Here is a 21,364-nt window from a genome sequence, read left to right as displayed (position 1 = left end):
CCATTTATTTGTGAAGAAAAACAGATGCCACTTCAGTAGAGCAATTCTTACATTTCTGTGATCATTATTTTCATGATCCTCTATTCATAACTATTAGTCAGGATTATTAGGTAAACAATATAAAGCGTTTCTTTTTATTTCCTTGATTGTTTTATCATCACTGCACTATCATCTTGACAAGCTTGTAAAACAACAAATGACAAATGTTTGCTTACAAAAATTCTCCTTTAGGCTTTGCCTCAAAGTTTTCATGACATACAGAAGTCAAAAATACAATCTGTACACCTACATGATTCAATCATTTTACATTTAGCCACAATAGGAACATGATATAAACACTGAACTATCCATGTTTGCTTAAAGATCACAGATAATGCTCTGATATCAGAGCTCATCACCACCACTTCTAAACTCCTGTCAGTATATTTTCAGTATGTGAACTGTTCACTGACTTAGTTTCCCTCCTGCTTCTAAGACCTCTCTTGCCTAACAAGAGTTTCTGCGTTCAATCTTTACAGTGTTTGTGAAGACTCTCGTGTGAGGAATAACTGCTTTATCCTTTTCCGGGAAAGAACAACTTGCTGTTGGAATGTCATCCTTTGGAGGATTTTCATCAAATCTTTCCAGGTAAGGGGCAGAGGAACAAATGCTGCCAATCCCAGAGGTGATGTCAGAATTTTTAACTCTTGTTCTGAGCCATTCAGCAACAATGTTATGTGCTCTCTGATTCCTGAACTCTGAGATGCTCCCATATTCCGAGGCAACATCTCCGCTCACTAAAACAGAAGATTAATGGGTCATTCAGTGGAGGAATACGTGTAACAGAGTATGTGCAAAGATTTCCACTTGATTATATCAAACTTACTGTACGGAATGTAGAAGTCATCTATGCTGTGTGCCATCGTCACAGCTTGCAGCTTTGGTTCCTCTGGTTCTTTCTCTAAAGCTTTCAACACTCTGTCTATAAGCATCTGCTCCCTTCTGTTCCACTCCTCCTCTGTCAGCATGGGCTGTTTTGCTTGCCATTGTTTTTCCTCATTTGAGAAGCATCCCTTGTTTCGTGTTGTCAGTTCAATAATTTTCTCTAACAGCCCTTTGACTGGAACAGGATCACCTAACTGATACCGATTCCAGTCAGAAAAATGGTATTTGTTCCCACACTTTCCTAAAAGCTCTTGGAGGGCTTTGCCCTCACTGGCAATGTACTCTTCAATGGGGAGTTCATTGAGCCAGTCTCCCCAGGTGAACAGCACCATGCAGTGTCTCCACACTCTGTCAGTAAATGGCATCAGCAGCTCGACCACTGCTTTGTAATCTCTCTCTGTGAATGCTCTGGAGATGGGAACAACCAAGAGGAAAACATGAGGCCCTGGAGCACACATGGAGACACTGCGGAGAACTTCCCCTTTGAGCCAGTCGGGTGCTGTTGTGTCTTTATACCAGCCTGGTGCCTCAACCACTGTGATTTTTACTCCATCAAAATCTCCTTGATGTTTCACACATGTTGCGGTTCTCCTCTGATGTTGGGAGTCCTACAAAGACACAAAACAAAATCTGTGGCGTGACAAACATTCATTCTGGCCTGTAAACTGTGAGTGAAACATTTAAGTGATGTTTAAGCATATTGGTTTACCTTCTCCAACCAAGCTTTCGCAAAAACAGTTTCAAACACCTCCCTGAACAGCATTGAATTTCCTGCTGTACTCTTTCCTGACCCTTTTCGGCCAAGAAGTAAAATCCGTATGTTATTGATTGGCTGCTTCTCCCCTGTACAAAAAGGAAAGTTTATTTTCTTTAATGTTTAATCATAAAATGGTTAAACATTGCTTCCATATATAACAGGATGTGTTAAAAGATGTGAGGTTACCTTCAAACAGCTCTTTCAGCATTATTGACTGTCGTTCTTTCATTTTCCTCCACTTTCTGGCCTTCTTCTTTACAGCATCTCTCTCTTCCTCTATTTGAGTTGCACGGTCCTGGTCAACTTCACAGTAAGGAACATCATTTCCTGCACACATCTCATCAATCTTCTCAAGAAGCTCCTTAACCTGCATCTTGTTGCTATGGTCCACATTGTTCAGGACGTGGTACCTGTTCCCACATTTATTCACCAGCCACTGCAGAGCTTCCTCACTCTCTATTCGCTCTTCCACAGTCTTCACTCCCAGCCAGTCGCCTCTAGTAAACAGAACAATGGTGTGCTTCCAGACATCGTCTGTAAAAAGACTCATGTGTTCCTGGACTGTTCTCAGGTACGATGCATTGATTGCGGTTGCCAGGACGATAACAAGCAGCACTGCATGAGGTCCTGGAGGACAGAGATACACACTGTCCTCGATTTCAAGTTTGTCCATCTCATTGGTGTCCTGAAGGGTGTGGTTGTAGAACCAGCCAGGAGAATCTACCACCGTGAGTCTCCTTCCCTCCACCATGCCATGGCTTATTTCACAGCGCATTGTTCTTTTGTTATAGGGATTTACATTAAATGCATTTTTTCCCAGAATAGTGTTGCCTGCTGAGCTCTTGGCTGCCCACTGCGCACCAACTATCACTAGTCTCAGATGTTCTGGGGGAGCTTTGCCGCCTGCAGAAGTTGTAAGAATTTGAAATTACATTATTAAAGAATTATTCTAAAAAATCAGTATTTTCAAGAAAATAAATAAAGATATTGGTGCATGCTGGTGGTTAAGGCTGATAAATGAAGAAACCGTCCGTTTTCTTATGTTCTCTGATTATTTATTACAAGAAGTTTAATTACGTTTCAAAATATTGGAAAATATTTTAAAAGCAGTAGAATTTGTATGTCAGATTTCATCAGTGTTTGCACCTCAGCTCTATTTTGTGATTTTTAAAAAAAAATTATAAACAAGAGACTTGGTTGTTTATGTAGATTGATGTGAGTTAATATTTGATGCATTCATTCTCATTTTTAGGAACGGATAAATTTGTGACTTACCTCCGATCAGTGCTTTGAGATTCCTTCTTTGTTTCTCCACTTCATCAAACCTTTTTGACGCTCTTCCAGCCAAAGCTTTTATTTCTTTTCTCAGAGCTTTTCCATGAGCAATATCAACTGTATAATGACTCCCTCCGTTGTCTGCAACCACTGCCTCGATTTTCTCAAAAAGCTTCAAGACTTGAGTGCTATCCTGCTTGTTGCTGATATTGAGAACATGTCTTCTGTTCCCACATTGCTGCAGAATCCACTGCAGCGTTGGGCTTCTTTTGATTTTGTATTCTACATCTTTGTCACTACATGGAACAAGTGAACTGAGCAGCACAATGGTGCGAGTCAGCACTTCTGCCCCGAAAAGTTCCAGGTGCTCTTTTAGTGATGGTTTGTCGATCTGGGAAAAATGTGTATCAAAAGGGATAACCAGAAGAAAGGCATGAGGCCCCGGAGGACACAGATGGACACTATTCTGGATTTCTATCTGATCCAGCTTTGGGGTGTCTTCTCGTGTGTAATTCCACCACCACCCCGGAGTATCAACTACAGTGACTTGTCTGCCATGTACCTCCCGCTGCCTCGCCACACTCTGAGCAGTTCTTTTGCTCGTGTCAAAAACACCTCCCCCTAGTATGAAGTTGCCAGTCGAGCTTTTACTTCCTTTTATTTCTCTTCCTCCTATCAACACAATCCTCAACTCTGAAGAGTGAAGATTTTGCCCTGTCGGAGAGATAAGGCATACTTTACATGATTGTACATATTATAACAGCCTGTTAATGCTAAATCTATGAATGATCTACATGTTTGCATGCTATAAATAACTGGTTAAGTTGATTATTATTAACATACCACAACAGCACTTATACTAAATATAAAAAAATAATGTCAGTACAACAGCACACTGAGGCAAAGAGGCGTGTCATTTGTTTGCTACAGAGTCAAATTCCTTGTATTTAACATATTCAGCGAGTAAAGAGAATTTTTAAAAGCATTTTAAAAAGCCTATTTAAATCGTCTTGAAGTGATTTTAGGTTTTAAAGAGATTTGAATAAAAGAACACTTACCAGAACTGGAAACAGCAGGTTTACTGGCCATAGTTTCTACTGGAGACAGTGAACCTTTCTGTTTGTATGAGCACGAACATAGCAAGTTCTAAAATGAAAGTAAACATAAGGAGGGTGGATTAGGAGAAAGGTGTGGCTTGGGCTTTTTGACGTCTGTGTTTTTCCAAAAGCTTTGAGGAAGATGTGTGCGGAGACAAAAAAAAAAAATCAAAGACAAAAATAAAAAGACACACAAGACAAACCGCCATGTAAACTCACACTCATTCCTCGGGTCAATTTAGAATCACCATTTAACCTGACATGCATGCTTTCGAACGATGGGAAACAGCCTGAGTAACCGGAGAGAACCCAAGTATGCACAGGGAGAACATGCTCCACACAGAAAGACCCCAGCCCAGATTCAAAAGAAGGAATCATCTTTCTGTGAGGTAGAAGTGCTGATCACCTCACCACTGTGCAGCCATCAAAGAAAAACTGACGGATAATAAAAACACAACAGTGTCATTACTGTGACCTGAGATTTGTACTCTGTGGTGAACGTGAGTCTGAGACGAGACGAGCACTTTTTATGCAAACTGTAAGATAAAATGTGTCGTGAAGAAAACATCCTTGGCCTTCTGTTGATTATTTCACCCAATTAGTTATATAAAATCACTTTGATGTACTGTTACTGTGTGGATTTTAAAGAAAGCATAAAGTATACAAAGTTCTAAGAAAATGTCCTATTTCAGTGACTTCCATCTATATTCACTTTCCAGTTTAATCCAGTGCAATATCACCATTTGCAGAAAATAATATATATATTTTTTTTTCAAATGTACTTATTACAACATCCTAAAAGTGTTGGGAGTGTTTAGGAGTGGTTATTGTCGTTTTGCATTTAGCGAATTAGAATAAATGACTTTATCATGATTGTTGTTCAATTTCTGATATTTCCTTGACAATTTTCTGACGAGAATTAAGTCGCTTATAATTTCGTGTGGAATAAATATGTTATATTCAAACGTTCATGTTGCCTCATCCAGTATTTAATGACTTCCGCCAGTAGAGGTAGCTGTCGGTATTTCCTCTCCATCAAATACAAAGCCTAACGCCATTTTTGTTATGGGCAAACTACGTCAGGAGATGACGGAATCATTTTCTACCCCTTGATTGGTGGAATCATGTCTTGTCAAACGTCACGTATATTTGGCGCTCTTCATTCAGGACGAGTCTGGCGCGTTTTTGAAGAGGCAGCATACTTTCAAAGAAAATGTATTTAGTATTTCAAGACACAGCAGTTCTTTAAATATCAATGTAACATTCCGTGAGTTTCGTTCATGTACCCATGTCTGACTTGGAAAGGATTTGGAGCACTTTTTGGGGCCGCGAGGAACAGTTGCAGTGAGACTAGCATCTAACAAAGTCTGCTAGCTTGTTATTTTACAGGGAAACCTGTGTCTGCTGGCAATAAACAACCGTCTGCCTCACAAAAATGAACTGCGTTGAAGTGAGTAAGAAACTGTAAGAAATCAGCCTCTGACGAAGCAACAAGTTAAGAGTTCAGCCTTGTTGGTGAGTGTTTTCATTTACCTTCGTTGTTGCGGCTGTTCGTCTGTCATTTAGCAGGAAGAGTCACTGGAAAAGTTAATGCTAGATATCATTTGTCACTGTATGACTGAGAATATATGATTATTCTTTTAAATTCTTATGACTTCGCCTCATTAAGGCTCTGAACTTCCAGCGTAGCACGCTGTGCACAGAACTGTAATGTTTGTAGTGTCCTGTAGGAATAAAACATGTCAACGGACTTAAAACTGCAGGCAAACATTCAGTAACTTCCCAGTGTTGTTGTGCTATTGATTGAAAGTCGTTCATTGAAATATGTTAACGTTTAAATGAGTTGGTTTGATAGTCATGGTTCTTATTCTGTTATGTTGTGGCTTCATTGCCCAAATGTATTAATGATGAACTGAAAGGGGAAAATAATAAGAAAAAATGGGACAGAGAGGGAGAGAAAGCTCCCAGGATAATGAGTTGACATGTCAGGTTGCTTAGGCCTGGAAGTTAAAACCTTGTGCGAGTCAGTTTTCTCTGTAGTTATTTGCTTTCCATTCAGCTCTGTGGTAAACGCTTGTTTTCTTTTGCTTCAGGGCTCCTCACATTATGGCTGGTGTTGTGGCTATGGCTTCTGTCATTGAAGACTTTGACACCCAGGTAATTTTTTGACACTCACATGAGCTTGTACCGGTTATTACTTTGGAAGAATGCTTGTCTTATTCTTATTCTTGGTGGCATTACGAATACAAACTTTTCAGCAGACGATTAAATGTCATAAAAATTTTGGGTTGCATATTTAATTACCTTTCTCTTCATTTTGATTCCAGTGCTGTAGTATAAGCGTTTCTAAAAATGTAACAACATAATTCCTCATAGAAATGTCAGCCAGTTCATGGAAACAAATAATGGATTTTAAATCTCATATTTTATTTATATATTGCCTGAATAATAGGAAATTGTGACGATGATTAACTGAAACGCATGCTAAACTAAATGTAAATGTAGTATAAAAGGCAAAAACTGAGTTTGTACAAGTCTGATGAGCTTGAAAGTCATTATTTGGTCTGAGCACCTTTATTCTTCAACACAGCCTGAACCCTCTAGCTTTCTGTCATTTCTTTAAGTAATCTTCAGGAATAGTTCTCCAGGCTTCTTGAAGGACATCCCAAAGCTCTTCTTTGGATGTTTTCTGCCATTTCTTCTGTTCTCTGTCAAGATGATCCCACACTGCTTCAATAATGTTGAGGTCCAAGTTCAGGGGAGGATTCATCCCTCCATAAGACCTGTTGCCACTGATTTTCAGTCCTCTTCTTGTATCATTTGGTATACCTCAGCCTTTTCTTCCAGTTTTCTTTCCTTAAGAATGGATTCATGACAGCCACCCTTCCATGGAGACCATTTCTGATGAGGCTTAAGAACACAGTAGATGGATCAACTGAAGGTCCAGATGCATCTTTTTTTCACCCAATTTCTTAATGACGTCGTTCATTTAGGCCTGAAACATCTTATTTTCTTCTCCATGTGACCGGTTTTTGCCTAACACTTTTTTATGAAATTATCTTGTTGGGGCAAAAATTTTTATGCCTGTCAAACTGTATTATCTGATATTTCTTTCTTGATTAAACTAAAGAGATGCAAACAAATATAGTGCCTCCTGACAGACTGTTACTAACAAAGTGCAGAAAGAAAGTATTGAAAACTAATTAATTCCGGTTCATTCCTTCAGTTATGGGACTGTTTAATGCTTGACAGATTCATAATTAACAAAAAAACATTCCCCTGAAATTGGTAGGATACAAGAACTGGACTGAAAATGAGTGAAAAAGCATCCAATACACCCATTAGGGGAGAGAAAAAAAACTTCGAAAGACCCTCAATAAGTCTAAGAAGAACTACTGCTTAAGTCTTTCTGCTTGGAAGCAAATTTATCAGGAAATCAGGGGTGACTTAGCACAGTACTGCATGTCTATTTGTCACCTCAAATATGTAACAATTGTGCTATTTTTCTCCTCCATTCTTCGACATTCTTGTTTGATCAACTTTCTCTGATTTTTACAGCCTTGCAAAAAACCTCGCAAAGATGGTGGCAGTCCTGTGGTCAAAACGATCACCAATTATTTCTCTCCTGTTCCCAAGCCTGTGGAGAAACCGTTTTCTCCTCCTCGCTCCAACAACATCATGGACTACTTTAGTCGAAAGACCTCCTCCTCCTCCTCCTCTAAAGAAAAGACAACCCCACCGGAGCAATCGAAAGAAAACTGTCAGATGTCTCAATCTGCAGAGAACAACACAGAACCAGAGGGGGGGAAACGGCCGTCTCAGAGACGGGTGAGAAAGACCAGCAGGGCGGCGAGGAAGCTTATGGCGGCTGAAAGTATCAGCTCCACCGACGAGTCGAGCTGCCTGATTGTAGAAGAATCACAAGGAATGACAGACTCCGCAGCAGATGTAGTTAGAAGCTATGGGATCCTTGGCAGCGAAACAGCAGCTCTGCTTTCAAAGTTCAGTGCCGAGGCTTGTGGCAAAGGAGGAGCGTCTGGAATCGCTGACTCCAAGACTGTCGGTGATGAGCTGGCTCAAAGAGATGAACCTCAGGAAGATGGTTCCGAATGCGAGGATGGTGTCAAATCTGAACCAACACTGAACACTACTGAGACATCTCCAGTTGCATCTACAAGAGATGATGTAAAACAGGTTAAAACTGCTGTACGCAAGGCTGGGAGGAGGCAACAAAAAGAGGCAAAGCATCCGGAGCCAGAGGAGATGAAAGCAGAGAGCTCGTTGTGTGACGATAACATGGAAGCTGACGTGGATGAAGCCTCTCAGTTAAACAACAGCACAGTCAAAATCTCCTTCGAGGATTTTGTGCGCAGCCAGAATCGGGGCGCGATTGAAGAGGACATAGAAGATGATGTGAGTAAAACCACAGCAGAGGTAGAGGAATTAAACTCTGGACACTTGGACATATCCAAGGTTGAAGAAAATGCTGGCTCTGCGGTGCCGTCAGTTCAGATCTCACCCCGAACTGTCACTATCCAGGCTGAGGTGCATGCCGTCTCCCCCAAACAGGAAGCAGTTAAAGCAGTTGGAAAGGTGGCTTCGATATTCACCCGGAGAAAAGGGGCTACTAGCCCTGCAGAGATGGTCTCGTCTCCTCTCACAGAGGCTGGAAACCGGCTGTCTTCTCCGACGTTCAAAAGGAGATCCAACGTGGTCCTTCAAGAGGAGGACCTGGAGCTGGCAGTGCTTGAGAGTGAATCCACTCCGAAAAGCAGTGAAGCAGAGAGGAAGCAGTTCATGTCTGCCTTCAAACAGCCCAGCGTGGAAGGGGCCAAAACTAAACCCGTTAAAAGCCAAGGCAAACAGAAGATTTTGGATGCTTCTGACAAACTTACCGAAGATGATTCTGTAATTCCAGCCTGTGTTGAGCAAGTCTCTCAGGAAAACAAAGCAGCTAAAAAGAAACCTGCGAGAAAAGGAAGAAACAAAGCTAAAGAGGAGAATGATGCAGTCACCACCTCACCTGCTGGGACAGCTGGGGAAGAAACTGCCGCCGCAGTTATTGAGACTGACGACAAAAGCGAGGAGCCTCCCTCAGTCCCAGCTGTGAGGAGGTCGAGGCGGGAGGCGGCGGTTAGACAAACGCCCCAGACCACCCCGGCAACTCCTGTCCGAAAATCCAGGAGGAAAAATGAGTCGTCAAAGGACTCCGGTGCTGGTTCTGTTTTACCTCAGGACAGCCCTGCAAACACGTCCACTCCGAGGACACGCAAGTCCAAACATGGAGTCTTTGCAGCAGAGGTGCTGTGTCCACCAGACGCAGAAGAAAGTCCAATCAGGTGACACAGGCGTTCAGTTTCCATGAAAACACTTTCACTCTATATCTGTGTGTTGTCTTCAGTATTTCGCATAGTATTTATATTCTGTTTTTTTCCTTTTCTCACCCCATTTTTGCTTAGGATTAGATTTAGTCGGATTCATAAGAATGTTTCCACAACCAAGGCTGAAAATGAAAGTGACACAACCGCTTCTTTGACAATTAAAGTAAGTTGTTGATTTCTTTAATCTTATGTGTTGATTCTCTGTTTTGATGGTGGGTGATGCTGAATACGTCCTCATTTGCCTTTGTTTCAGACATTTAGGAAGTCTGAAAAACGGAAGCAGGCAAAGAAGTTGTTGGAAAAAGCCAAAGTTATTCAGCACAGCAAGAAAACTTTGGAAGAGAAGGACAACGTAAGACGTTCATCACGAAGCAAGGCCAAAAGGAGCTACTGTGAAGATGAGGTACAGCAGTGGCTGGTGTCAGTGGGCTGTAATGCAGAAGCTTTAGTCAGCTTTTATTAAGATTCTACCATTCTTAATTTGTTATTTTTGCCTTGGATCTTATCATGAAACGCTCATTTGTAGTAAACTCAGATAAAATTTTTCTGTCATATCTGGAGTCTTTTGTTTTGAGTAAAGTTTCACATAAAAAATATGAGGGTTTGGAAACAATTTTCACATTTATATCACTTTATGTTAAGATATTCTCATAGACGCAGTCTGAATATTTGTCATCCCCAATGAGCTGAACATAGTTTTCTTTATATTTCTGGCTCTTCTCCCTCAAGTCCTGCACATAAAAGACTTTCCTCCATCACACTGAGTGTTTGTAAAACAAATATTCCTTCTTTTGATGACTCTTTTGTGACTTAAGATGTTCTGTCTCTGGTCTGTCTTGTCAGGATTCTGTCATCTGCCTTGAGGATGAGACCGCTGCTACTCACAGTGCACGAGAAAAGAGGAAAGCACAGAGGCCTTTACGCAGTCTGAATGATGTTCTGGGCAAAGCTACACCAGCTGCCAAAGAGACCAAGGCTGCTCTCGGTATTCTTTCGCAATCCGCTGTGCACAACTGAAAATGTTGTGGTAACCACATCTAAAAAGACTGCGTTTTCTTTGCGACAGGCTCTAAAGTTGCCCCCTCAGACCAAGAGAAGTCTGTTCGGAAGGTTTCGGCCATAGTTTCCATCTTTGACGAGAGCAGTCGCGAGGGCTCTGAAAACTCCCAGGATGACGAGCAGTTCAGGGCGCGCAGGGAGTTCTTGAAGAGCGGGCTGCCGGAGTCCTTTAGGAAACAGATCGCTAAGACCGCTGCCACCAAGGAGGCTTTCTCCGTGTCCTGCTCCTCCTTTCAGCCAGTTACACACACGACACAACCGCCAAACGGTAAGCTGCTCTGTCACAGGAATATTCATATTAGGTACAAATTAGACCAGTGGGTTGAGGCAAAGCTGGGGTTTTTTTTGTGTGTTTCGACAGATTGTCCTCTTTGGAGTTTGCCGTGGCCTGAGTCTTCATCGCTGGGTCATCTTAAAGATCTTTGGAGCCGAACATCAAACCCACCTCCATCTGTTAGCGGTTCCCTTTCTTTGAATACAGCACCAGCTTGTCGAAGTTTTTCTCAAAAGGTATGTTAACATTAATCTTCTAAAGTCTCCTACCTGCTAATAAGAGCACAAAATATATCAAAAATAAGTAAGACTTTGCTGTCGTATTTTAAATTCTCCGGTGAAAAGAGTAACAGTGAAGTTTCTTTTTTCAGGCGTCGGGCTGCAGGCCTGAGATGACGGAGCAGGTTCGTCAGCTTCTGATGGAGGAGTTCAGCACCTCGAACCCTCACTTCCCCGCACAGATGTTCATCCCTCGCATCCTGAAGAGACGCACCGACCATCAGCAGCAGGCCGCAGGTTCAGGTCAGCGTCACACAAAGAGCGTTCCATTGCAGAGCATCAAGTTTCTGTTGCATTTTATTCGAGGAATTACCAAGAATCACCATTGCGTTTACTCATTAGAACAAGAAGCTGTGAGAAAGAAAGAAACACCATCTGTTGGAGGGAAGAGGAAGAGGAGGGATGATGAGGGAGAAAAAACCGTGAAGGTGGCAAAGAAGCCGAAGTCCATCCTTTCCGAAAAGAAACTCCCCGCAGCTGAATCAGAGCCGCCAAAAAGGGGAGGCCATACGAGACGAACTCCAAGATCAAGACTGGAGGAGGAGGAGGTGAAGGAGAAAACCGAGCCTTCACTGAAGTCTGCTCCCACCCCAGCTGAGGAGGATTCCGTGGTCGTACTGGATGATTGTACTTTGGACGAGGATGCTAAAACAAAAGGTATGTTAAGCTTAAACTTCAGATGCAGACAGACATTACTGAATCAGTGGCCTTTTATAATGATATTTAAACCACAAATGTTTCTTTTGTAAGAAACGTGCTGACATCACAAAGGGAAATCCTGAGTTTATCCCTTGAAACTCAGTCTGCCGTTTCTTTCCTTAGATGTGGTGAAGGAAGATGTGCTGTGGACAGACAAATATCAGCCCCAGCACTCCGGTGACATCATAGACAACGCTGCCTCAGTGAAGAGGCTGCACAGGTGAAGACATGCGTCCACCTACATCTGCAGCTCTTAAAGAATAACCATCACATTTAAGTTACTCTGTTCTGATAACACGTTTGCTCCTGTGACTTCGACGGCTTCCTTCTTTTTGTCTAGTTGGCTAAAGGAATGGAAAATCCGTGCGGACAGAGAAGAGAGAAGGAATTTGAAAAACAAGAAAGGAGAGGAAGGCTGCAATGGTGTGGGATCATTCTGTTTTTTTATTGTTTCTTCTATTGGCTTGATGCATGTTTATTTTAAGTGAGTGATGCTTTCTCGTGTCTAGACTCAAACTGGGACTGTGGAGAAGAGGACTTCCTGGATGCAGAGGACAAGTTGTGTAATACAGTGCTCATCACAGGACCTACAGGAGTAGGAAAGACGGCTGCGGTCTACGCTTGTGCCCAGGAGCTCGGCTTCAAGGTGCAAATGCAGCGCATTTGAACAACAGATTTGAAAGCACCGCAGATGTTGAATGGTCAACATCACCGTGTCCTCTTTTTATCTATTCTCTTTTCAAGGTGTTTGAGGTGAATGCTTCGTCTCAGCGAAGCGGTCGTCTTATTCTCTCCCAGCTGAAGGAAGCTACTCAGTCACACCAGGTGGATAGTCAAGGGGTCAGTGCCCTCAAGCCCACTTACTTCAACAGCTATGGAACAAGCAGCAGCGCTGGCTCTGTCAGGCCTGGATCATCTCCGAGTACGGGCAGAATTTTACACGAATATCACGGTTTCTGATGAGTTTCCGCCCTGTGAGAAGAGATAATGGAAACACTTAATGCCATTATGAAGTCGTGATTTTGTTCTTAATCTTTCAGGAAAGGGTAATTCCCCTCGCAGGGTGGTTTCCTCTCCCAGGAAACCTCCTCAGTCACCCAGTGGTGCGAGGAAAGGAGGCCTGGCACCAGTGTCTCTTGCTAGCTTTTTTAAAACGGGTCAACCCACCAGCAAAGAACCACCGAAGACTACAAAAACCCAACAAACGGGTAAGCGCACACTCCCTGTGTCAGCTACTCAAAGTATTTAGCTTTTTTCTTACTCTTTCTCGTCTCTTATAGCTTCATCTGACAAAGCCCTGAAAGCAAGTGAGGTTGGCAGTAAGCAAAAAGACCAAGCCACCAAATTGCCTGCAGCCACCAGCCCGAAAAAGAGCAACAGTGAAGAACAGAGCAAGAAGATGGCCACTTCACTCATCTTGTTTGAAGAAGTGGATGTAGTTTTTGATGACGACTCGGGGTTTCTAGCTGCCGTTAAGACCTTCATGACCACGACCAAGAGGCCAGTCGTCCTCACTACCAGCGGTTAGTATGAACAGACAGCCAGCAGACGGTCCCACAGTCTGGCTTGTGTTGAGAAGTATTTTATGTGCTGTCTTGTATGTTTTCAGATCCTGCTTTCAGCACCATGTTTGATGGCAGCTTTGAAGAGATCCATTTCAAAAAACCTTCAATTGTAAGAGGAGAATTTCCGAATATCTGGCTGAATGTGGTGATCTTGTCATGTTATTAATGGGGATTAGATCCATTCGATTGACCGGTTTGGATTCTCATTTCTCTGCTGCAGTTGAATGTTGGCAGTTACCTGCAGCTGCTGTGTTTGGCTGAGGACGTAAGGACAAACCCAACAGATGTCAGCTCTCTGCTCAGACTCAACGGCTGTGACATCAGACAGAGTCTACTGCAGCTGCAGTTCTGGGCTTGCAGTGCAGGAGGACGCCTCTCAACGAGGCCACTAGTACATAGTTGCAAAAATGGTGAGGAGATGAGTTGAAGAACCATGTTGAACCTGGTTTTGTTTGATTTTCTACACAATGTTTTTACAGATGTGACCTTGACTAAAAATTTTTTTTTTTTTCCCCACCATTATTTGCATTAAAAGCTGAAGTGAAGCCAGAGACTGAGGAGGCAGCCAGTCTACCTCCCTGTGACACAGGCTGCACTGAGAGCAAACTGGGCCTGCGGAATATTGAGCCAGAGGGAGACATTTGGGAGCTGCTCAGGGTAAACTCTTCATTCCCCCCTTTAAGTAAAGTACTACAGCAAATGCAATTATTTATTCTTTTGAATTATTTTTATTCCACTGCTCCAAATCAATTCTGCCCTGGCTCTTGTTGAAGTGACTTCATTTTAGAGTTTTGGTAGATTTTGAATTGTCCATCAATCTACCGATCCTTCCATGTAGTGTTTTTGTTTTTAAGCTTTCAACAGCGAATAGAATTGCTTCAGATTAAAGAAAACTCCAAAATCCATTTCCCTACATCCGGAGCTGTTCATTGTAATGTTGATGCATTCAAGCCTGTGAGCTGCAGCTGCCTTACGATGTTTTGTCTCAACAGAGCCAGAGTTTGATGGAGGAGGCGGTTTGCTGGGAGCTGCTGACAGACAGCAGGCGACGAGGAGTTGACCTGCTGTACTCCAACATGGAGACCCTCTTACCTCTACCTCTCACACAGCTGACTACCTCTAAACCCAAGCGCTGTGTTTATCTGTCACAAGACCAGAAACCTTTCGGTCATAAACTGCAGCCATCGTCCGCGTCAGCAGAGGCAGCGGATTCCTCTGACGGTGGCAGTCCAGTCAAAGTGTCCAACAGAATGAGGAGGAACAAAAAGCGACACCATCTACCTGATCAGGAGGGGCTGCGCTCCGAGTCAGACTCGGAGGATGGATTTCCATCTCTGTTCACGCAGCAGAGCACGACACAGGCAGAGGAGAAAGTCGAAGAGAGCAAAGTTTCAGAAAGGTTAAAAAGGAAGCCACTGACTCGAGAAGAGCGCATAAAAAGTCTTCCAATATCACAGTGTCTTCAATCAATGGCTGACTTCTTGGACAACCTGTCCTACATAGATTCATCCCTGCCTTTCCACTCGGAGGGCGGTTCCGTTCACAGAATGTCACCAGTCAGCGCTGTCGTTAAAGACGGGATGACGGATGAGTCGAGGGTTGAGGCTGACGGCGGGAGCGCTTTAACAAGAGGTCGTGTCTTCGAGATCCAGGCAGCTGTGGAGGCCCTGAGCTTCCGGAGGTGTCAGTCTTCAGTGGCGGACGCCTGGGACAAAGTTCAACTGCTAGAGGGGGAGCTGGGAAAAGAGGCTGCGGTGGATCTCACGCTCCCTGTGGCCGCTCATCGGGAAGGGTACAGCTTCACTCAGGACAGCCCCTGTCAGCCTCAGTGAGTCTTTGCCGTGTTTGACCTGTTTAAACTTGCAAAAGGGACATTTCTCACAGTGAATTAAGCCATGTTTCTTATGTTCTAGGCTGGTCCAGCAGAGGAGAGAAGTGATGGAGAGTCTGATGTTTCGAGGAGTGTTTGGCACCGTTGGCCACAGACCAGCAGCTGCTCTGGACTATTTGCCGGCCATGCGCACCATCTGCAGATCAGAGCAGCTGAAGGAGCGAGGCAAAGTTAAACGAAGGTGGGCGAACAAAGTGTTTTTCAGGTGGCCGGCAGCGACGTGTGTTGGTTTGAAGTGTGGGCAGGATGTGGCGAGGATGATTAACGGGCTTTATTTTTGACAACAAAGGCCTAACGTTCTACTACAAATAAATTTAGCAGAAGTGTGACTGGCCTGTATATGCAGCTCATGCAAAAGAAGTTTCATGAACTGTTTTTCTGTCCTTTCAGGTTCCTGCACTATCTGGATGCAATCCATTTGGGTGTCGAGAAGAACACTCTACGGCTTCTTGCTGAAGACTTCCCCTAATCCACACAGATGTGTCTTCGTGATCATACACAGACCTTGAATAAATACCTCTAAGGTCCCGAAGCTTTGGCTCTAAGAAGGAACAAGGAGCATGTTGCGTTGTACAGTTTTCAGGTTGTGGACAGTCTTGCAGCATCACACCAGGGTTGCCTTTAGTTTTATGACCGACTCAGCCTGAGGTGGGAGCTCAACTCAAACTGACTGTTTCAATGCAATTAATCAACATGGAAGTTGCTAAATCCCTTAATGTGGAAGATCTTCTGGGTTTGAGGCCGCACAGCTAAAACAATCTGGTGTGTGTGAGATCCTTTGGTGCTTTGAAAGCTTTATATGAATTCTGTAATTAAGAAGTCTGGAGTGTGTTTTTTTTGTTTTTTTGTACAGTCGTGTTTTGTAGCCTCATATATCTATGCTTTGTGTTTTTAACAAATACATTTCTTTTCAGTAGCAAGAGTGAGTAGTTTGGATAATTTGTAAGAGATTAATATGTAAAATAGAATGTCCACCTATATTTGTAAAGATAGTAAATTATCACGTGCCATCCTGCTGGCTTTGGACTGAAAGTTCTGTTGGTCAGCCCTGAAATTCACATTTCATGGGTGCTTTTTAGATTTTTTTTTAAACTTTTTTTTTTTCTGTCTTAAATATGTACAGATTTTTCATGGTTGGTTTTTTGTTGTGACAAAATAAAGACTTAAGACAACTGAATGGTTGAGTAGTCTCATCGCTGTGAGTTGCAGGTTCTGTTTTCCGGGCTTGCAGAGCACGAACTTGTGTTTTGAACCAAAGCAGCTGGCATCTGCTTTGTAGGTTGACTGGTTTTTAGCTGATTTTCATCTTTGAACCAGTGGTAGAAACGCCCAGTGCCTCGAGCAGCAAAAAACGCAATTGTTTCCGACAGTAGAGCTGGGCGCGCACCAGAGGACTGAGGTGCGCGTCGGCTTTTAGTTCGGACATCCAAAACTTCAGCGTCGCAAGTTCCAGTTCGCACATGGACGTTTTGCCAGCCGCATTTCCCCACGTGTGTAACTGTGAGCACCATGTTTGATTTCGACCGCGGGATTCAATATAGAAAAGACCCCGACTTTGGACCAAAATGGCAAACCGAGAGCGAAACAAAAAGATGTTACTGGAACTGGTGAAGCAGCCAGAGAACAGCCGGTGCGCTGACTGCGGCGCGCTGGGTAAGCGACCTGCTTCAAGTATAATTTTATCTATACTACGTCTGGTCAAGCTGAAAAAATAATATTGGTGTTCTTTGCCTTCTCACTGTTTTCATTTTCTTTGTGGGTGTGTCAACTCTGTGTACCGTGTGGTAATATGCGTTCTGGAGCGTTTTGGTCACGAATAAAGCCACAACAATGGTTATTTAGACTAATCTGAAATAAGGTCGCTTACATAGAGCACTAAGTCCAAATTTAAAGTAGCCTACTTAAACTTAGTACTCTTTACATGCCATTACTTCTATTGCTTGTCGTCTCTGAGAAAATCCCCTTTTTGCTTCAGTAGCCTACTTTATCTGGAACTTTAATACATATTTAGGTGTTCACATAAAAAATTACAGAGCATGAAAAATACGAGTGACCCTGGCCTAATTCATAGGCTCCTATTAATACAGAAAGAGATTAAGTAATCGGTTAAGTAGGTAACTGAAAGAAAAAGAGCTGTTCTGAGGAGTTAAATAAGGGCATTTTATATCCAAATGGAAAATCATAATTATGCTAATTAAATTTGAACAAAATCACACTTCTCTTTTTTATTATATAGAGACTTCCACCACAACCAATCACAATGCTAGAATCCAGCTTTTACAAAAATGGATAAGTAATAATGTAATGATAGATAATATTGTAAGTCACAGGCTCCCCCCTCCCTTTCTTTGTTACTTCCAGCCTGTCAGTGTTGGCAGGAGAACTCTTGTTTTACTTGCCTTCTGACAGGCTAATCCAGCTTTGATTACAAAATAACGCCATGCTAACCCCTCCTCTTGGTCACTCCTCAGATCCGGACTGGGCATCCTACAAGCTGGGAGTGTTCGTGTGTCTGAACTGCTCTGGGATCCACCGCAGCCTCTCCAGCCGAGTCAAATCCATACGGTTGGACTTCTGGGAGGATGAGCTTGTGGAGGTACGGGCCGCCTCATCATACATCCACCTCTGTTGTTGTTGCTGTGACAGCGTAACAGTTCTTCATGTGAAAAATGGCACTGGTTGCACCTGTGGTTAATCTTAACCTTTGTCTTTTGGTTGTGAAAAGTTCATGAAATCAAATGGCAATGCCAGCGCCCGAGCTGTGTATGAGAAAAATGTTCCACCGTACTACTACCGACCCCAGCAATATGACTGCACGTAAGTGTTTACACGGCATGCGGACACTCTCAGACGACTGTAGCATCACCACTTAATGTCTCAATAATGGAACATTTGGTTACAGTTATGAGTAGTAAGAGACTGCTGACAGGGCACGGCCAGAAACACAAATAGAGAAGTGCAACTTCAGCCTTTAGTAGTGAAATGTAGATGGAAGTCTTGTTTTTGTTGTACATGTACAGTTAATGTTTCCTCTTTTATACTACAGCGTCCTCAGGGAGCAGTGGATCCGAGCTAAATATGAGAGGATGGAATTTACAGGAGAAACCAAGTATCCACCACTGTCATACACCACAGGTAATATTTTCAGTCCTTACTGACAGACATTGCATAAAACGTCGTTAGCCTGTTTGTTCGTGCGGTGATTGTTGTTAAAAAAAAAAAAAGTGGTTTACTCCTACACATGCAGAACTGTGCAAGAAAAACAGGTTACTTGTTGGCTGAGAGTTTCAGGAAGTTTGGTAATATGATAATGTCCCCTCATTGCAAAATGTTTGGCTGAAAAAAAAAAAAAAAGACGCTAAACACTTTCACTCTCATCTCAGCGCGACCTGTGTGCCTCAAGGCATCTGTGACTCTGCTTTTCTTGGACTCGCAAGGTTTCTATGAAGGAATGCTGTGGAAGAAAGGGAAAGAGAACACACAGTTTCTGAAGAGGAAGTTTGTGCTGTCAGAGAGGGAATTTACCCTGATGTATTACAACAGGGAAGATGTGAGTTTCCACCTGCTCTGTCACAACTTTACTGCGCTGCACAATGTCATCAGCGACTTTGTTTAAACAAAGTGAAATCTGTTGGGAGCCCAACCCTCTATACATATTGGGACTGATAATGTTTGTTTTTTGGGGAATAGATTTACATCTCTTAATTTTAAATGATGACTTTTCTCACAATGCACGTTAATGCAGAACCTCAGTTTGAAATCATAAACACGTTTATGATGTAGGAGTCCAAAGGCCCTAAAGCTGTGATCGCCATCAAGGACCTGAACGCCACTTTTCAGCCGCAGAAGATTGGTCATCATCATGGGCTGCAGATCACCTACCAGGATGAGCACCACACCAGGAACCTCTACGTTTATCACGAGAGCGCTCAGGTGGAACTGCGCGGCTCTATTTTATTGAGTGAAAAGCTATAACATTGAAAGGGTTTGTACTGATTGCCAGAGTTTGAAGTTTTGGAGTTGTTGAGAAACGCATGTATTTTTTTTTGTACTTCAGGAAATAGTTGCATGGTACAACGCCATCCGTGCTGCTCGCTATGCATACCTGAGGACAGCATATCCAACTGGAAGTGATGAAGAGGTAGGAATCAGCTTTATTGATAAGGAATTATTGTTTCAAAGCTTAACAGTGCTGTATCTCTGCGTGTTTCTCTGTCAGTTGATACCAAAGATCACAAGAAACTACCTCAAAGAGGGATATATGGAGAAGACAGGGCCACTGGTAAGTTGTTGAAGAACAGTCATAAATAAATGTACATTATCACATTTCCATCCATCCATTTTCTATACCGACAGTCCGTTTAATCGGGTAGCGGGTGGGCTGGAGCCTATCCCAGCAGTCATTGGGCGAAAGGCGGGGTACACCCTGGACAGGTCGCCAGTCATTATCACATTTCCCCATTTGTAAATTTAGCCACTTGTTTTACTGCAAGCAGTGAAGCATTCAAGATGCAGTCACCGCCATTAAAGTTATTTTTGACATTATTGTCTCGCCCGATTGTTTCTGTTCCTCTTTGATTTAGCAGACACGCACATATTTGACACGTATATCGCACTGATTGATTTCTTCTATTGAGCAGTCGTGGGGGAAATGATCTGCATCTGTGATCTTCGTTTATCATTTTTATGCATTGTTTGAATTAAACATGCATTTTTTTAACACAGCAAAAGGAGTCATTCAAAAAGAGGTGGTTCATTTTGGACTCTCAGAGCAGGAAGCTCTTCTACTTCAAAGATCAACTGGTGAGGACTCCTCTTTTTATGCTAACCATACGCTTCACATCGCTGTGATGACTGATTTTTATGCATTTTTGTTGCCGTGAATGCAGGATGCCGAGGAGTTGGGCGTCATTTTCATTGGCACAGAGAGCAATGGTTACTCTGTGAAGGAGTGTGTTCCGAAGCATGCTCGAGGAAACAAGTGGAAGTTTGGTGTCACCGTGGAGACCCCGAGGCGCCAGTTTGTGTTCATGTGTGAGAAGGAGAAGGAGCAGAGAGAGTGGCTGGACGCCCTCAGAAAGGTCCTCTCCAAGCCCATGTTACCACAGGATTATACTGGTGAGCAAGGCTTTGAAACACTAGAAATTCATTCTTTGAATTCAAATTCATTCAGAGCCCAGAATGCATAACCAAAACTCTATTTGACTCCAAAATTGTGTGTGTCAAGGCAACTTGTTTGGCCATCTAAGCCCTTAAGGACCTCATGAATATCCCTGGTTGAATATCACCAAGTCCTTTCAACGCTGCATTTCAATACAAAGTTAATGATAACTTGGTTTGAGCTCTTAGTTGAACAATTAAGTATTATTTTTCTTTTTTTTTTTAAACCATACCCTTTAGGTGGGCCAGGCTTCCAGGCAGGGGTGTAAAGTAGTTAACATATTGAGACCATCTGTCATGAGCAAAGCAGTTTGGAAAAAGATATTGCATGAATATTATTGTACGGTCAATGACTGACTTATTTAGCAATATTATTGCATGCAGTGTAATCAGTTAGATGACAGAAAAACAGCCAAATGACACAGAGTTTGATGTCCATTTGCCTGATCCAGTCTAGCACCCACTTATTATTGGACACACCTTCTGCAGGGTCAGCAGGCTTGTATTTGTGCTCCATACAAAACCGTAGAGCTTCCCACAGAAATGTCATTATCAACCAATTAATTTTGCATCTTTATGATCTCACTCTAATGCTCCGGTTTTTCATTCCAGTTGAAGCCAATTTAAGCTATTAAAGATGAACAACAGAGGGAAGCTACCACTGGATGGCAACGAGAAAACCGCTGGCAGAACACAAAAGGCTGGACTTGTGAAGCCCAACAGATGAAATGTGAATCTGCTGCCACTGCACTGATATCAGACCTGACTCTCTTGAACCATAACTCTAACTGTCATACAGCCCCTTCAGCTGAAGCTGCACCTGATGCTTGACCCCAAGTTCAGAAAATATTGTGTCACCATGTGAAATCCACCCATTTGACAAATGATGCTCCCCTGCCACCTAACTGCATATCACAAAGGTGATTTGACATTTGTTTAATTCAAATCTCAATGCATTTTTTCTTTTTGAATTGAGACTTTTTTTTATTTTTATATAAGCATAT

At 42.8% G+C, this 21,364-nt stretch overlaps 3 protein-coding genes across 4 annotated transcripts; 2 read left to right on the top strand and 1 right to left on the bottom strand.

Annotated features, from left to right (window-relative positions):
- Positions 1–205: 205 nt before the first annotated feature.
- On the bottom strand, positions 206–4,095 carry LOC140273391 (GTPase IMAP family member 8-like). The gene is made up of 6 exons (XM_072368936.1): positions 4,015–4,095; positions 2,957–3,670; positions 1,868–2,584; positions 1,634–1,767; positions 866–1,532; positions 206–776 (listed from the first exon to the last, which is right to left on the bottom strand). Exons 1-6 carry the CDS (start codon positions 4,043–4,045, stop codon positions 487–489), a joined length of 2,553 nt encoding a protein of 850 aa, XP_072225037.1. The 5' UTR covers positions 4,046–4,095; the 3' UTR covers positions 206–486.
- A 1,126-nt stretch (positions 4,096–5,221) lies between these two features.
- Positions 5,222–16,362, top strand: atad5a (ATPase family AAA domain containing 5a). 2 transcript variants are annotated; one of them, XM_072369016.1, is made up of 22 exons: positions 5,222–5,568; positions 6,147–6,210; positions 7,612–9,392; positions 9,513–9,597; positions 9,688–9,837; positions 10,278–10,419; positions 10,501–10,761; positions 10,855–11,003; positions 11,138–11,282; positions 11,388–11,702; positions 11,868–11,964; positions 12,085–12,167; positions 12,254–12,390; positions 12,489–12,666; positions 12,785–12,952; positions 13,025–13,267; positions 13,354–13,418; positions 13,530–13,719; positions 13,845–13,966; positions 14,302–15,137; positions 15,223–15,381; positions 15,591–16,362. In XM_072369016.1, the coding sequence occupies exons 2-22, from the start codon at positions 6,160–6,162 to the stop codon at positions 15,667–15,669; spliced, it is 5,436 nt and encodes a 1,811-aa protein (XP_072225117.1). In that variant the 5' UTR covers positions 5,222–5,568; positions 6,147–6,159; the 3' UTR covers positions 15,670–16,362. The 2 variants fall into 2 exon arrangements, with proteins under 2 accessions (XP_072225117.1, XP_072225116.1); XM_072369015.1 differs by having other exon boundaries at positions 11,138–11,288.
- A 203-nt stretch (positions 16,363–16,565) lies between these two features.
- adap2 (ArfGAP with dual PH domains 2) lies at positions 16,566–21,331 on the top strand. The gene is made up of 11 exons (XM_072369708.1): positions 16,566–16,853; positions 17,672–17,796; positions 17,926–18,017; positions 18,247–18,335; positions 18,638–18,750; positions 18,984–19,133; positions 19,258–19,341; positions 19,420–19,482; positions 19,926–20,003; positions 20,090–20,318; positions 20,973–21,331. The coding sequence occupies exons 1-11, from the start codon at positions 16,766–16,768 to the stop codon at positions 20,993–20,995; spliced, it is 1,134 nt and encodes a 377-aa protein (XP_072225809.1). The 5' UTR covers positions 16,566–16,765; the 3' UTR covers positions 20,996–21,331.
- Positions 21,332–21,364: the final 33 nt, after the last annotated feature.

Source organism: Leuresthes tenuis, unplaced genomic scaffold (assembly GCF_036924035.1).
Source record: "Leuresthes tenuis unplaced genomic scaffold, fLeuTen1.0.hap1 SCAF_17, whole genome shotgun sequence".
NCBI classification, from domain to species: Eukaryota; Metazoa; Chordata; class Actinopteri; order Atheriniformes; family Atherinopsidae; genus Leuresthes; species Leuresthes tenuis.
This window is presented reverse-complemented; position numbering and strand designations above follow the sequence as displayed.